Source organism: Tinamus guttatus, unplaced genomic scaffold, assembly GCF_059628265.1.
Source record: "Tinamus guttatus ecotype Peru unplaced genomic scaffold, ASM5962826v1 Tinamus_guttatus_pri_ptg001317l, whole genome shotgun sequence".
Lineage (NCBI taxonomy): Eukaryota > Metazoa > Chordata > Aves > Tinamiformes > Tinamidae > Tinamus > Tinamus guttatus.
The window spans coordinates 1-14621 of record NW_028289851.1 but is presented as its reverse complement, the minus strand read 5'-3'; the positions used below and the strand labels follow the sequence as shown (position 1 = coordinate 14621).

At 59.0% G+C, this 14621-nt stretch overlaps 1 protein-coding gene across 1 annotated transcript in view; it reads left to right on the top strand.

The window, feature by feature from the left end:
• Positions 1–13594, top strand: part of LOC148590478 (vacuolar protein sorting-associated protein 51 homolog) — a gene marked incomplete at both ends in the record, with an annotated part of 34392 nt that extends 20798 nt beyond the window's left edge. The window contains 4 exon segments of the mRNA XM_088538997.1: positions 8838–8917; positions 8919–8957; positions 11693–11780; positions 13539–13594. Coding sequence (XP_088395123.1) covers positions 8838–8917; positions 8919–8957; positions 11693–11780; positions 13539–13594 — 263 coding nt within the window.
• Positions 13595–14621: the final 1027 nt, after the last annotated feature.

Sequence of the window (14621 nt, the reverse complement as noted above, 5' to 3'; positions counted from 1 at the left end):
CTTTATGGGTGTTTTGGGGTGTCTGGGGGCATCTAAGGGTGTCTTTATGGGTGTTTTGGGGTGTTGGGGTATTTAAGGGTGTCTTTATGGGTGTTTTGGGGTGTTTTGGGGTGTCTGGGGGCATCTAGGGGCGTGTTTTGGGGTGTTTCGGGGTGTCTGAGGGTACTTCAGGGTGTCTTTCCGGATGTATTCGGGTGTCTAGGGGCGTCTTTTGGGGTGTTTTGGGGTGTCTGGGGGTATTTAAGGGAGTCTATATGGGTGTTTTGGGGTGCCTGAGGGTACTTAAGGGTGTCTTTATGGTTTTTTTGGGGTGTCTGAGGGTATTTATGGGTGTCTTTATGGTGTTTTGGGGTGTCTGGGGGCATCTAGGGGCATCTTTTGGGGTGTTTTGGGGTGTCTGAGGGTACTTAAGGGTGTCTTTCCGGATGTATTCGGGTGTCTAGGGGCGTCTTTGGGGGTGTTTTGGGGTGTCTGGGGGTATTTAAGGGTGTCTTTATGGTGTTTTGGGGGATCTGGGGGTATTTAAGGGTGTCTTTATGGGTGTTTTGGGCTGTTTTGGGGTGTCTGGGGACATCTAAGGGTGTTTTTCTGGGTGTTTTGGGGTGTCTGGGGGTATCTTTATGGTGTTTTGAGTTGTCTGGGGGCATCTAAGGGTGTTTTTCTGGGTGTTTTGGGGTGTCTGGGGGTATTTACAGGAGTCTTTATGGGTGTTTCAGGGTGTTTTGGGGTTTTTCAGGGTGTTTTTGGGGTGTTTCAGGGTGTTTCTGGGGGTTTGGGGCTGTTTTGGGCGTGTTTCAGGGGGTTTCTGGTGTTTTGGGTGTTTCAGGGTGTTTTGGGGAATTTTTGAGGTGTTTTGGGTGTGTTTCAGAGGTGTTTCTCGGTGTTTTGGGGGGGTTTTGGGGGGTTTTCTGGCTGTTTTTGGGGTGTTTCGGGGTGTTTCTGGTGTTTTGGGGGGTTTTCGGGTTGTTTTTGGGGTGTTTCTGGCCGTTTTGGGGTGTTTTCGGGTGTTTTCAGCACTCTGCCCCCTCCAGGTGGGGCAGCTCTTCGAGGAGGGCGTGTGGCAGGGGGTGTTTCTGGGTGTTTTGGGGGTGTTTCTGGCTGTTTTTGGGGTGTTTCCGGGTGTTCCTGGGTGTTTTGGGGGGGGTTTTGGGGTGTTTTGGGGGTGTTTCTGGCCGTTTTGGGGTGTTTCGGGGTGTTTCAGCGCTCTGCCCCCCTCCAGGTGGGGCAGCTCTTCGAGGAGGGCGTCTGGCAGGGGGTGTTTCTGGGTGTTTTTGGGGTGTTTCAGGGTGTTTTGGGGTGTTTTGGGGGTGTTTCGGGGTGTTTCAGGGTGTTTTGGGGGTGTTTCCGGGTGTTCCTGGGTGTTTCTGGGTGTTTTGGGGGTGTTTCTGGCCGTTTTGGGGTGTTTTCGGGTGTTTTCAGCGCTCTGCCCCCTCCAGGTGGGGCAGCTCTTCGAGGAGGGCGTCCGGCAGGGGGTGTTTCTGGGTGTTTTGGGGGTGTTTCAGGGTGATCCTGGGTGTTTCGGGGTGTTTTGGGGTGTTTCTGGGTGTTTCTGGGGGTGTTTCAGGGTGTTCCTGGGTGTTTTGGGGGTGTTTCTGGGTGTTTTGGGGGTGTTTCTGGCCGTTTTGGGGTGTTTTCGGGTGTTTTCAGCACTCTGCGCCCTCCAGGTGGGGCAGCTCTTCGAGGAGGGCGTCCGGCAGGGGGTGTTTCTGGGGGTGTTTCAGGGTGTTTTGGGGGTGTTTCAGGGTGTTTCTGGGTGTTTTGGGGGTGTTTCAGGGTGTTTCGGGGTGTTTTGGGGTGTTTTGGGGGTGTTTCAGGGTGTTCCTGGGTGTTTTTGGGGTGTTTCTGGGTGTTTTTGGGGTGTTTCTGGCCGTTTTGGGGTGTTTTCGGGTGTTTTCAGCGCTCTGCGCCCTCCAGGTGGGGCAGCTCTTCGAGGAGGGCGTCCGGCAGGGGGTGTTTCTGGGTGTTTTTGGGGTGTTTCAGGGTGTTTCAGGGTGTTTTGGGGGGTGTTTCAGGGTGTTTTGGGGGTGTTTCAGGGTGTTTCTGGGTGTTTTTGGGGTGTTTTGGGGGTGTTTCTGGCTGTTTTGGGGGTGTTTCGGGGTGTTTCTGGGTGTTTTGGGGAGTGTTTCAGGGTGTTTTGGGGGTGTTTCAGGGTGTTCCTGGGTGTTTTGGGGGTGTTTCTGGCTGTTTTGGGGGTGTTTCGGGGTGTTTCTGGTTTTTTGGGGGGTGTTTCAGGGTGTTTTGGGGGTGTTTCAGGGTGTTCGGGGGTGTTTTGGGGGTGTTTCTGGGTGTTTTTGGGGGTGTTTCTGGCCGTTTTGGGGTGTTTTCGGGTGTTTTCAGCGCTCTGCGCCCTCCAGGTGGGGCAGCTCTTCGAGGAGGGCGTCCGGCAGGGGGTGTTTCTGGGTGTTTCTGGGGGTGTTTCAGGGTGTTTGGGGGTGTTTTTGGGTGTTTCAGGGTGTTCCAGGGTGTTTTGGGGTGTTTCAGGGTGTTCCTGGGTGTTTTGGGGGTGTTTTGGGGGTGTTTCTGGGTGTTTCTGGCCGTTTTGGGGTGTTTTCGGGTGTTTTCAGCGCTCTGCGCCCTCCAGGTGGGGCAGCTCTTCGAGGAGGGCGTCCGGCAGGGGTGTTTCTGGGTGTTTTTGGGGTGTTTCAGGGTGTTTTGGGGTGTTTTGGGGGTGTTTCGGGGTGTTTCAGGGTGTTTTGGGGGTGTTTCAGGGTGTTCCTGGGTGTTTTGGGGGTGTTTTGGGGGTGTTTCTGGGTGTTTTTGGGGGTGTTTCTGGCCGTTTTGGGGTGTTTTCGGGTGTTTTCAGCGCTCTGCGCCCTCCAGGTGGGACAGCTCTTCGAGGAGGGCGTCCGGCAGGGGGTGTTTCTGGGTGTTTTGGGGGTGTTTCGGGGGTTTCTGGGTGTTTCAGGGTGTTTCGGTGTGTTTCCGGGTGTTTTGGGGGTGTTTCAGGGTGTTCCTGGGTGTTTTGGGGGTGTTTTTGGGGTGTTTCTGGCCGTTTTGGGGTGTTTTCGGGTGTTTTCAGCGCTCTGCGCCCTCCAGGTGGGGCAGCTCTTCGAGGAGGGCGTCCGGCAGGGGGTGTTTCTGGGTGTTTTTGGGGTGTTTCTGGGGGTGTTTCAGGGTGTTCCTGGGTGTTTTGGGGGTGTTTCTGGGTGTTTTTGGGGTGTTTCTGGCCGTTTTGGGGTGTTTTGGGGTGTTTTCAGCGCTCTGCGCTCTCCAGGTGGGGCAGCTCTTCGAGGAGGGCGTCCAGCAGGGGGTGTTTCTGGGTGTTTCTGGGGGTGTTTCAGGGTGTTCCTGGGTGTTTTTGGGGGTGTTTCAGGGTGTTTTGGGGGTGTTTCAGGGTGTTCCTGGGTGTTTTGGGGGTGTTTTGGGGGTGTTTCTGGGTGTTTTTGGGGCGTTTCTGGCCGTTTTGGGGTGTTTTCGGGTGTTTTCAGCGCTCTGCGCCCTCCAGGTGGGGCAGCTCTTCGAGGAGGGCGTCCGGCAGGGGGTGTTTCTGGGTGTTTCTGGGGGTGTTTCAGGGTGTTCCTGGGTGTTTTGGGGGGTGTTTCAGGGTGTTTGGGGGTGTTTCAGGGGGTTCCTGGGTGTTTTGGGGGTGTTTCTGGGTGTTTTTGGGTGTTTCAGGGTGTTCCTGGGTGTTTTGGGGGTGTTTCGGGGTGTTCCTGGGTGTTTCGGGGTGTTCCTGGGTGTTTTGGGGGTGTTTCTGGGTGTTTTTGGGGTGTTTCTGGCCATTTTGGGGTGTTTTCGGGTGTTTTCAGCGCTCTGCCCCCTCCAGGTGGGGCAGCTCTTCGAGGAGGGCGTCTGGCAGGGGGTGTTTCTGGGTGTTTTTGGGTGTTTTGGGGTGTTCCTGGGTGTTTTGGGGTGTTTTGGGGGTGTTTCAGGGTGTTCCTGGGTGTTTTGGGGGTGTTTTGGGGGTGTTTCTGGGTGTTTTTGGGGTGTTCCTGGGTGTTTTGGGGGTGTTTCAGGGTGTTTTGGGGGTGTTTCTGGCCGTTTTGGGGTGTTTTCGGGTGTTTTCAGCGCTCTGCGCCCTCCAGGTGGGGCAGCTCTTCGAGGAGGGCGTCCGGCAGGGGGTGTTTCTGGTGTTTTTGGGGTGCTTAGGGGGTGTTTCAGGGTGTTTTGGGGGTGTTTCAGGGTGTTCCTGGGTGTTTTGGGGGTGTTTTGGGGGTGTTTCTGGGTGTTTTGAGGGGTGTTTCTGGCCGTTTTGGGGTGTTTTCGGGTGTTTTCAGCGCTCTGCTCCCTCCAGGTGGGGCAGCTCTTCGAGGAGGGCGTCCGGCAGGGGTGTTTCTGGGTGTTTTTGGGGTGTTTTGGGGGTGTTTCAGTGTGTTTTGGGCAATTTTTGAGTTGTTTTGGGGTGTTTCAGGGTGTTTTGGGGTGTTTCAGGGTGTTCCTGGGTGTTTTGGGTGTTTTTGGGGTGTTTTGGGGGTGTTTTGGGGTGTTTCAGGGTGTTTTGGGGGTGTTTCAGGGTGTTCCTGGGTGTTTTGGGGGTGTTTTGGGGGTGTTTCTGGGTGTTTTGAGGGGTGTTTCTGGCCGTTTTGGGGTGTTTTCGGGTGTTTTCAGCGCTCTGCCCCTCCAGGTGGGGCAGCTCTTCGAGGAGGGTGTCCGGCAGGGGTTGTTTCTGGGTGTTTTTGGGGTGTTTTGGGGTGTTTCAGGGTGTTTTGGGGTGTTTCAGGGTGTTTCGGGGTGTTTCAGGGTGTTTTGGGGGTGTTTCAGGGTGTTCCTGGGTGTTTTGGGTGTTTTTGGGGTGTTTTGGTGTGTTTCAGGGTGTTTCGGGGTGTTTCAGGGTGTTTTGGGGGTGTTTCAGGGTGTTCCTGGGTGTTTTGGGGGTGTTTCTGGGTGTTTTTGGGGGTGTTTCTGGCCGTTTTGGGGTGTTTCGGGGTGTTTTCAGCACTCTGCCCCCTCCAGGTGGGGCAGCTCTTTGAGGAGGGCGTCCGGCAGGGGGTGTTTCTGGGTGTTTTTTGGGGTGTTTTGGGGGTGTTTCAGGGTGTTTCGGGTGTTTCTTGGGTGTTTCTGGGGGTGTTTCAGGGTGTTCCTGGGTGTTTTGGGGGTGTTTCTGGGTGTTTTGGGGGGTGTTTCTGGCCGTTTTGGGGTGTTTTCGGGTGTTTTCAGCGCTCTGCCCCCTCCAGGTGGGGCAGCTCTTTGAGGAGGGCATCCGGCAGGGGGTGTTTCAGGGTGTTTCTGGGTGTTTTGGGGGGTGTTTCAGGGTGTTTTGAGGGTGTTTCAGGGTGTTCCTGGGTGTTTTGGGGGGTGTTTCAGGGTGTTTTGGGGGTGTTTCTGGGTGTTTCTGGGGTGTTTCTGGCCGTTTTGGGGTGTTTTCGGGTGTTTTCAGCGCTCTGCCCCCCTCCAGGTGGGGCAGCTCTTCGAGGAGGGCGTCCGGCAGGGGGTGTTTCTGGGTGTTTTGGGGTGTTTTGGGGTGTTTTGGGGTGTTTCAGGGTGTTTTGGGGGTGTTTCAGGGTGTTTTTGGGGGTGTTTCTGGCCGTTTTGGGGTGTTTTCAGCGCTCTGCCCCCTCCAGGTGGGGCAGCTCTTCGAGGAGGGCGTCCGGCAGGGGGTGTTTCTGGGTGTTTTTGAGGTGTTTCAGGGTGTTTCAGGGTGTTTTGGGGGTGTTTCAGGGTGTTTTGGGGGTGTTTCAGGGTGTTTCTGGGTGTTTTTGGGGTGTTTTGGGGGTGTTTCTGGCTGTTTTGGGGGTGTTTCGGGGTGTTTCTGGGTGTTTTGGGGAGTGTTTCAGGTGTTTTGGGGGTGTTTCAGGGTGTTCCTGGGTGTTTTGGGGGTGTTTCTGGGTGTTTTGGGGTGTTTTGGGGGTGTTTCTGGCTGTTTTGGGGGTGTTTCGGGGTGTTTCTGGGTTTTTTGGGGGGTGTTTCAGGGTGTTTTGGGGGTGTTTCAGGGTGTTCGGGGGTGTTTTGGGGGTGTTTCTGGGTGTTTTTGGGGTGTTTCTGGCCGTTTTGGGGTGTTTTCGGGTGTTTTCAGCGCTCTGCGCCCTCCAGGTGGGGCAGCTCTTCGAGGAGGGCGTCCGGCAGGGGGTGTTTCTGGGTGTTTTTGGGGTGTTTCAGGGTGTTTCGGGGTGTTTTGGGGGTGTTTCAGGGTGTTTTGGGGGTGTTTCCGGGTGTTCCTGCGTGTTTTGGGGGTGTTTCTGGGTGTTTTTGGGGGTGTTTCTGGCCGTTTTGGGGTGTTTTCGGGTGTTTTCAGCGCTCTGCCCCCTCCAGGTGGGGCAGCTCTTCGAGGAGGGCGTCCGGCAGGGGGTGTTTCTGGGTGTTTTTGGGGTGTTTCAGGGTGTTTCGGGGTGTTTTGGCGGTGTTTCGGGGTGTTTTGGGGTGTTTCGGGGTGTTTTCAGCGCTCTGCGCCCTCCAGGTGGGGCAGCTCTTCGAGGAGGGCGTCCGGCAGGGGGTGTTTCTGGGTGTTTCTGGGGGTGTTTCAGGGTGTTTGGGGGTGTTTTTGGGGTGTTTCAGGGTGTTCCAGGGTGTTTTGGGGGTGTTTCAGGGTGTTCCTGGGTGTTTTGGGGGGTGTTTTGGGGGTGTTTCTGGGGTGTTTCTGGCCGTTTTGGGGTGTTTTCGGGTGTTTTCAGCGCTCTGCGCCCTCCAGGTGGGGCAGCTCTTCGAGGAGGGCGTCCGGCAGGGGTGTTTCTGGGTGTTTCTGGGGGTGTTTCAGGGTGTTCCTGGGTGTTTTTGGGGGTGTTTCAGGGTGTTTTGGGGGTGTTTCAGGGTGTTCCTGGGTGTTTTGGGGGTGTTTCTGGGTGTTTTTGGGGTGTTTCAGGGTGTTCCTGGGTGTTTTGGGGGTGTTTCGGGGTGTTCCTGGGTGTTTTCGGGTGTTCCTGGGTGTTTTGGGGGTGTTTCTGGGTGTTTTTGGGGTGTTTCTGGCCATTTTGGGGTGTTTTCGGGTGTTTTCAGCGCTCTGCCCCCTCCAGGTGGGGCAGCTCTTCGAGGAGGGCGTCTGGCAGGGGGTGTTTCTGGGTGTTTTTGGGTGTTTTGGGGGTGTTCCTGGGTGTTTTGGCCTGTTTTGGGGGTGTTTCAGGGTGTTCCTGGGTGTTTTGGGGGTGTTTTGGGGGTGTTTCTGGGTGTTTTTGGGGTGTTCCTGGGTGTTTTGGGGGTGTTTCAGGGTGTTTTGGGGGTGTTTCTGGCCGTTTTGGGGTGTTTTCGGGTGTTTTCAGCGCTCTGCGCCCTCCAGGTGGGGCAGCTCTTCGAGGAGGGCGTCCGGCAGGGGGTGTTTCTGGGTGTTTTTGGGGTGCTTAGGGGGTGTTTCAGGGTGTTTTGGGGGTGTTTCAGGGTTTTCCTGGGTGTTTTGGGGGTGTTTTGGGGGTGTTTCTGGGTGTTTTGAGGGGTGTTTCTGGCCGTTTTGGGGTGTTTTCGGGTGTTTTCAGCGCTCTGCTCCCTCCAGGTGGGGCAGCTCTTCGAGGAGGGCGTCCGGCAGGGGGTGTTTCTGGGTGTTTTTGGGGTGTTTTGGGGGTGTTTCAGTGTGTTTTGGGCAATTTTTGAGTTGTTTTGGGGTGTTTCAGGGTGTTTTGGGGGTGTTTCAGGGTGTTCCTGGGTGTTTTGGGTGTTTTTGGGGTGTTTTGGGGGTGTTTTGGGGTGTTTCAGGGTGTTTTGGGGGTGTTTCAGGGTGTTCCTGGGTGTTTTGGGGGTGTTTTGGGGGTGTTTCTGGGTGTTTTGAGGGGTGTTTCTGGCCGTTTTGGGGTGTTTTCGGGTGTTTTCAGCGCTCTGCCCCCTCCAGGTGGGGCAGCTCTTCGAGGAGGGTGTCCGGCAGGGGTTGTTTCTGGGTGTTTTTGGGGTGTTTTGGGGGTGTTTCAGGGTGTTTTGGGGTGTTTCAGGGTGTTTCGGGGTGTTTCAGGGTGTTTTGGGGGTGTTTCAGGGTGTTCCTGGGTGTTTTGGGTGTTTTTGGGGTGTTTTGGGTGTGTTTCAGGGTGTTTCGGGGTGTTTCTGGGTGTTTCTGGGGGTGTTTCAGGGTGTTCCTGGGTGTTTTGGGGGTGTTTCTGGGTGTTTTGGGGGGTGTTTCTGGCCGTTTTGGGGTGTTTTCGGGTGTTTTCAGCGCTCTGCCCCCTCCAGGTGGGGCAGCTCTTTGAGGAGGGCATCCGGCAGGGGGTGTTTCAGGGTGTTTCTGGGTGTTTTGGGGGGTGTTTCAGGGTGTTTTGAGGGTGTTTCAGGGTGTTCCTGGGTGTTTTGGGGGGTGTTTCAGGGTGTTTTGGGGGTGTTTCTGGGTGTTTCTGGGGTGTTTCTGGCCGTTTTGGGGTGTTTTCGGGTGTTTTCAGCGCTCTGCCCCCCTCCAGGTGGGGCAGCTCTTCGAGGAGGGCGTCCGGCAGGGGGTGTTTCTGGGTGTTTTGGGGGTGTTTTGGGGTGTTTTGGGGTGTTTCAGGGTGTTTTGGGGGTGTTTCAGGGTGTTTTTGGGGGTGTTTCTGGCCGTTTTGGGGTGTTTTCAGCGCTCTGCCCCCTCCAGGTGGGGCAGCTCTTCGAGGAGGGCGTCCGGCAGGGGGTGTTTCTGGGTGTTTTTGGGGTGTTTTGGGGGTGTTTCAGGGTGTTTGGGGGTGTTTCAGGGTGTTTTGGGGGTGTTTCAGGGTGTTCCTGGGTGTTTTTGGGGTGTTTTGGGGGTGTTTCAGGGTGTTTTTGGGGTGTTTCTGGCCGTTTTGGGGTGTTTTCGGGTGTTTTCAGCGCTCTGCCCCCTCCAGGTGGGGCAGCTCTTCGAGGAGGGCGTCTGGCAGGGGGTGTTTCTGGGTGTTTTTGGGGTGTTTTGGGGTGTTTTTGGGGTGTTTCACGGTGTTCCTGGGTGTTTTTTGGGTATTTTGGGGGGTTTTCGGGGTGTTTTGGGGGTGTTTCTGGCCGTTTTGGGGTGTTTTCGGGTGTTTTCAGCGCTCTGCGCCCTCCAGGTGGGGCAGCTCTTCGAGGAGGGCGTCCGGCGGGCGCAGAGCAGCGACTCCAGCCGCAGGGGCTGCTCCGCGTACGGCGCCCCGCGCGGGCACCCGCTACGCGCCGCCCTACGCGCCCAGGTGAGAGCGTGTCACCCGTGTCACCTGGTGTCACCCTGTGTCACCAGTGTCACCTAGTGTCACCTGGTGTTACCCTGTGTCACCCTGTGTCACCTCGCGTCACCCTGTGTCACCCCATCACCCCTTTGTGGGTGTTTGCCTCCGCTACGCGCCGCCCTACGCGCCCAGGTGAGAGCGTGTCACCCGTGTCACCTAGTGTCACCCGTGTCACCGAGTGTCACCTCGCGTCACCCTGTGTCACCCCATCACCTCCCTGTCACCCCTTTGTGGGTGTTCGTCTCCGCTACATGCCCCCCTACACGCCCAGGTGAGAGCGTGTCACCCGTGTCACCGAGTGTCACCTGGTGTCACCCTGTGTCACCTAGTGTCACCTCGCGTTACCCTGTGTCACCCGGTGTCACCCTGTGTCACCTCACGTCACCCTGTGTCACTTCATGTCACCTCTCGTCACCTTGCGTCACCCGTGTCACCCCGTGTCACCCGGTGTCACCTTCACCCTGTGTCACCCCTATCACCTCCCTGTCACCCCTTTTTGGTGTTTGTCTCCGCTACGCACTGCCCTACGCGCCCAGGTGAGAGTGTGTCAGCCGTGTCACCCGTGTCACCCCATGTCACCTCATGTCACCCTGTGTCACCTCGCGTCACCCTGTGTCACCTTGCGTCACCCGTGCCACCCGGTGTCACCTTGTGTCACCCCGTGTCACCCCATGTTACCCCGTGTCACCCTGTGTCACCCCATGTCACCTCCATCACCTGTCACCCCTTTGTGGGTGTTTGTCTCCACTACGCGCCCCCCACGCGCCCAGTTGAGAGCGCATCACCCGTGTCACCTCGTGTCACCCGTGTCACCCCGTGTCAACGCATGCCACCTCCATCACCTCCTTGTCACCCCCTTGTTGGTCCCCATGTCCATCTGCACCTGCCCGTGTCTCCGTGTCCGTCCCCATGTCCCCATGTCCTTGTGTCCCCATGTCCATCTCCACGTGCCCGTGTCCCCGTGTGCGTCCCCGTGTCCATCCCCATGTCCCCATGTCCTTGTGTCCCCGTCCCCATGTCCATCTCCGCATGCCCATGTCCCCATGTCCCCGTGTGCGTCCCCGTGTCCCCCTGTCCCCATGTCCGTGTCTCCGTGTCCGTCCCCGTGTCCCCATGTCCTTCTGTCCCCATGTCCCCATGTCCATCTCCACATGCCTGTGCCTCTGTGTCCGTCTCCATGTCCCCGTGTCCCCCTGTCCCCATGTCCATCTCCACGTGCCCATGTCCCCGTGTCCGTTCCTGTGTCCCCATGTCCCCGTGTCCCCATGTCCCCGTGTCCCCACGCTGACGTGGCCGTCCCCATGTCCATCTCCACGTGCCCATGTCCCCGTGTCCATTCCTGTGTCCCTGTGTCCCCATGTCCATCTCCACGTGCCTGTGTCCCCATGTCTCTGTGTCCCCGTGTCCATCCCCATGTCCCCATGTCCATCTCCACGTGCCCGTGTCCCCATGTCCCCGTGTCCCCGTGTCCCCGCGCTGACGTGGCCGTCCCCATGTCCATCTCCACATGCTCGTGTCTCCGTGTCCCCGTGTCCATCCCCGTGTCCCCATGTCCTTGTGTTCCCATGTCCATCTCCACATGCTCGTGTCTCCGTGTCCCCGTGTCCATCCCCATGTCCCCATGTCCTTGTGTTCCCATGTCCATCTCCACATGCTCGTGTCCCCATGTCCCCATGTCCCTGTGTCCCTGTGTCCCCCTGTCCCCAAGTCCATCTCCACGTGCCCGTGTCCCCGTGTCCGTCCCCGTGTCCATCCCCATGTCCCCATATCCTTGTGTCCCCGTCCCCATGTCCATCTCCACATGCCCATGTCCCCATGTCCCCGTGTGCGTCCCCGTGTCCCCACGTCCCCATGTCCATCTCCACGTGCCCGTGTCCCCATGTGTGTCCCCATGTCCCCGCGCTGACGTGTCCGTCCCCGTGTCCATCCCCATGTCCCCATATCCTTGTGTCCCCGTCCCCATGTCCATCTCCACATGCCCATGTCTCCATGTCCCCGTGTCCGTCCCCGTGTCCCCCTGTCCCCATGTCCATCTCCACATGCCCGTGTCCCCATGTGTGTCCCCATGTCCCCCTGTCCCCGCGCTGACGTGGCCGTCCCCATGTCCATCTCCACATGCTCGTGTCTCCGTGTCCCCGTGTCCATCCCCATGTCCCCGTGTCCCCACGTCCCCATGTCCATCTCCACATGCCCGTGTCCCCATGTCCCCATGTCCCTGTGTCCCTGTGTCCCCCTGTCCCCAAGTCCATCTCCACGTGCCCGTGTCCCCATGTGCGTCCCCGTGTCCATCCCCATGTCCCCATGTCCTTGTGTCCCCGTCCCCATGTCCATCTCCGCATGCCCATGTCCCCATGTCCCCGTGTGCGTCCCCGTGTCCCCATGTCCGTGTCTCCGTGTCCGTCCCCGTGTCCCCATGTCCTTCTGTCCCCATGTCCCCATGTCCATCTCCACATGCCTGTGCCTCTGTGTCCGTCTCCATGTCCCCGTGTCCCCCTGTCCCCATGTCCATCTCCACATGCCCATGTCCCCGTGTCCGTTCCTGTGTCCCCATGTCCCCGTGTCCCCCTGTCCATCTCCACATGCTCGTGTCTCCATGTCCCCGTGTCCGTCCCCGTGTCCCCACGTCCCCATGTCCATCTCCATGTGCCCATGTCCCCATGTCCCCATGTCCCCGCGCTGACGTGTCCCCGTGTCCCCAGCGCCCCCATGGACACCCAGCTCCTCAGCAACATCCACAGACTCTTCTCCGAGCGCGTTGACGTCTTCAGCCCCATCGAGTTCAACAAGGTGACGCGTCCCCAACGTCCCCAATGTCCCCAACGTCCCCATGCGACCCCCTGGGCTGGGAAACGGCTCCCAGGGGGTCCCTTGTGCCCCGTGTCCTCCGTGTCCCCAAGGTCCCATAACCAGGTCCAAGGGGGTCCCTGGTGTCCCCAGTGGCTGATCGCCACCCCCAAGGTGCCCCCATCGTCACATCCCCGACGTCACCAGTGTCCCCAAAGTGTCCCCGATGTCCCCAGTGTCCCCAATGCCCCCAGTGTCCCCAACGTCCCCAACGTCCCCAATGTCCCCACGCGACCCCCTGGCTGGGAAACGGCTCCCAGGGGGTCCCTTGTGCCCCGTGTCCTCCATGTCCCCAAGGTCCCATAACCAGGTCCAAGGGGGTCCCCGGTGTCCCCAAGGCCTGATCGCCACCCCCAAGGTGGCCCCATCGTCACATCCCCGACGTCCCCAATGTCCCCAAAGTGTCCCCGATGTCCCCAGTGTCCCCAATGCCCCCAGTGTCCCCAACGTCCCCAACGTCCCCAATGTCCCCAACGTCCCCACGCGACCCCCTGGGCTGGGAAACGGCTCCCAGGGGGTCCCTTGTGCCCCGTGTCCTCCATGTCCCCAAGGTCCCATAACCAGGTCCAAGGGGGTCCCCGGTGTCCCCAGGGCCTGATCGCCACCCCCAAGGTGCCCCCATCGTCACATCCCCGACGTCCCCAATGTCCCCAAAGTGTCCCCGATGTCCCCAGTGTCCCCAACCTCCCCAATGTCCCAGTGCCCCCAGTGTCCCCAATGCCCCTAGTGTCCCCGATGTCCCCAGGTGTCAGTGCTGATGGGCGTCATCAAACTGGGGCTGAAGTCCCCAATGTCCCCAGTGTCCCCAACATCCCCAATGTCCCATTGCCCCCAGTGTCCCCAGTGTCCCCAACATCCCCAATGTCCCATTGCGCCCAGTGTCCCCAGTGTCCCCAGGTGTCAGTGCTGATGGGCGTCATCAAACTGGGGTTGAAGTCCCCGATGTCCCCAATGCCCCCAAGATCCCCAATGTCCCCAACGTCCCCACGCGACCCCCTGGGCTGGGAAACGGCTCCTGGGGGTCCCTTGTGCCCCGTGTCCTCCATGTCCCCAAGGTCCCATAACCAGGTCCAAGGGGGTCCCCGGTGTCCCCAGGGGCTGATCGCCACCCCCAAGGTGCCCCCATCGTCACATCCCCGACGTCCCCAATGTCCCCAAAGTGTCCCCGATGTCCCCAGTATCCCCAACCTCCCCAATGTGCCATTGCCCCCAGTGTCCCCAATGCCCCTAGTGTCCCCGATGTCCCCAGGTGTCAGTGCTGATGGGCGTCATCAAACTGGGGCTGAAGTCCCCAATGTCCCCAGTGTCCCCAACATCCCCAGTGTCCCCAACATCCCCAACGCCCCCAGTGTCCCCAATGTCCCCAACATCCCCAATGTTCCCAATGTCCCCAACATCCCCAATGCCCCGAGTGTCCCCAATGCCCCCAGTGTCCCCAACGTCCCCAACGCCCCCAGTGTCCCCAACGTCCCCAACATCCCCAATGTCCCCAGTGTCCCCAACACCCTCATTGTCCCCAACGTCCCCGCCGTCCCCAGGTGTCGGTGCTCACGGGCGTCATCAAGCTGGGGCTGAAGTCCCCAGTGTCCCCAACGCCCCCAATGTCCCCAATGCCCCCAACGCCCCCAATGCCCCCAACATCCCCAATGTCCCCAATGCCCCCAACACCCCCATTGTCCCCATTGTCCCCAATGTCCCCAGGTGTCGGTGCTCACCGGGGTCATCAAGCTGAGGATGAAGTCCCTGATGTCCCCAATGTCCCCAATGTCCCCAATGCCCCAAATGTCCCCAATGCCCCCAACACCCCCATTGTCCCCAATGTCCCCAACGTCCCCAATGCCCCCAACACCCCCAATGTCCCCAGTGTCCCCATTGTCCCCAACACCCCCATTGTCCCCAATGTCCCCATTGTCCCCATTGTCCCCATTGTCCCCAATGTCCCCAGGTGTCGGTGCTCACCGGCGTCATCAAGCTGGGGCTGAAGTCCCCAATGCCCCCCAACATCCCCAATGTCCCCAGTGTCCCCATTGTCCCCAGTGTCCCCAACACCCCCATTGTCCCCAATGTCCCCAATGTCCCCAACACCCCCAATGTCCCCAACACCCTCAATGTCCCCAACGCCCCCAATGCCCCCAATGCCCCCAATGTCCCCAACACCCCCAATGCCCCCAACACCCCCATTGTCCCCATTGTCCCCGTTGTCCCCAGGTGTCGGTGCTCACCGGCGTCATCAAGCTGGGGCTGAAGTCCCCGATGTCCCCAACACCCCCAGTGTCCCCAACGTCCCCATTGTCCCCATTGTCCCCAATGTCCCCAGGTGTCGGTGCTCACCGGCGTCATCATACTGGGGCTGAAGTCCCCGATGTCCCCAATGTCCCCAATGTCCCCAATGTCCCCAATGTCCCCAAAGTGTCCCCGATGTCCCCAGTGTCCCCAACCTCCCCAATGTGCCATTGCCCCCAGTGTCCCCAGTGTCCCCAGGTGTCGGTGCTGACGGGCGTCATCAAACTGGGGTTGAAGTCCCCGATGTCCCCAATGCCCCCAACATCCCCAATGTCCCCAACGTCCCCAATGTCCCCAACGTCCCCACGCGACCCCCTGGGCTGGGAAACGGCTCCTGGGGGTCCCTTGTGTCCCGTGTCCTCCGTGTCCCCAAGGTCCCATAACCAGGTCCAAGGGGGTCCCCGGTGTCCCCAGGGGCTGATCGCCACCCCCAAGGTGCCCCCATCGTCACATCCCCGACGTCCCCAATGTCCCCAAAGTGTCCCCGATGTCCCCAGTGTC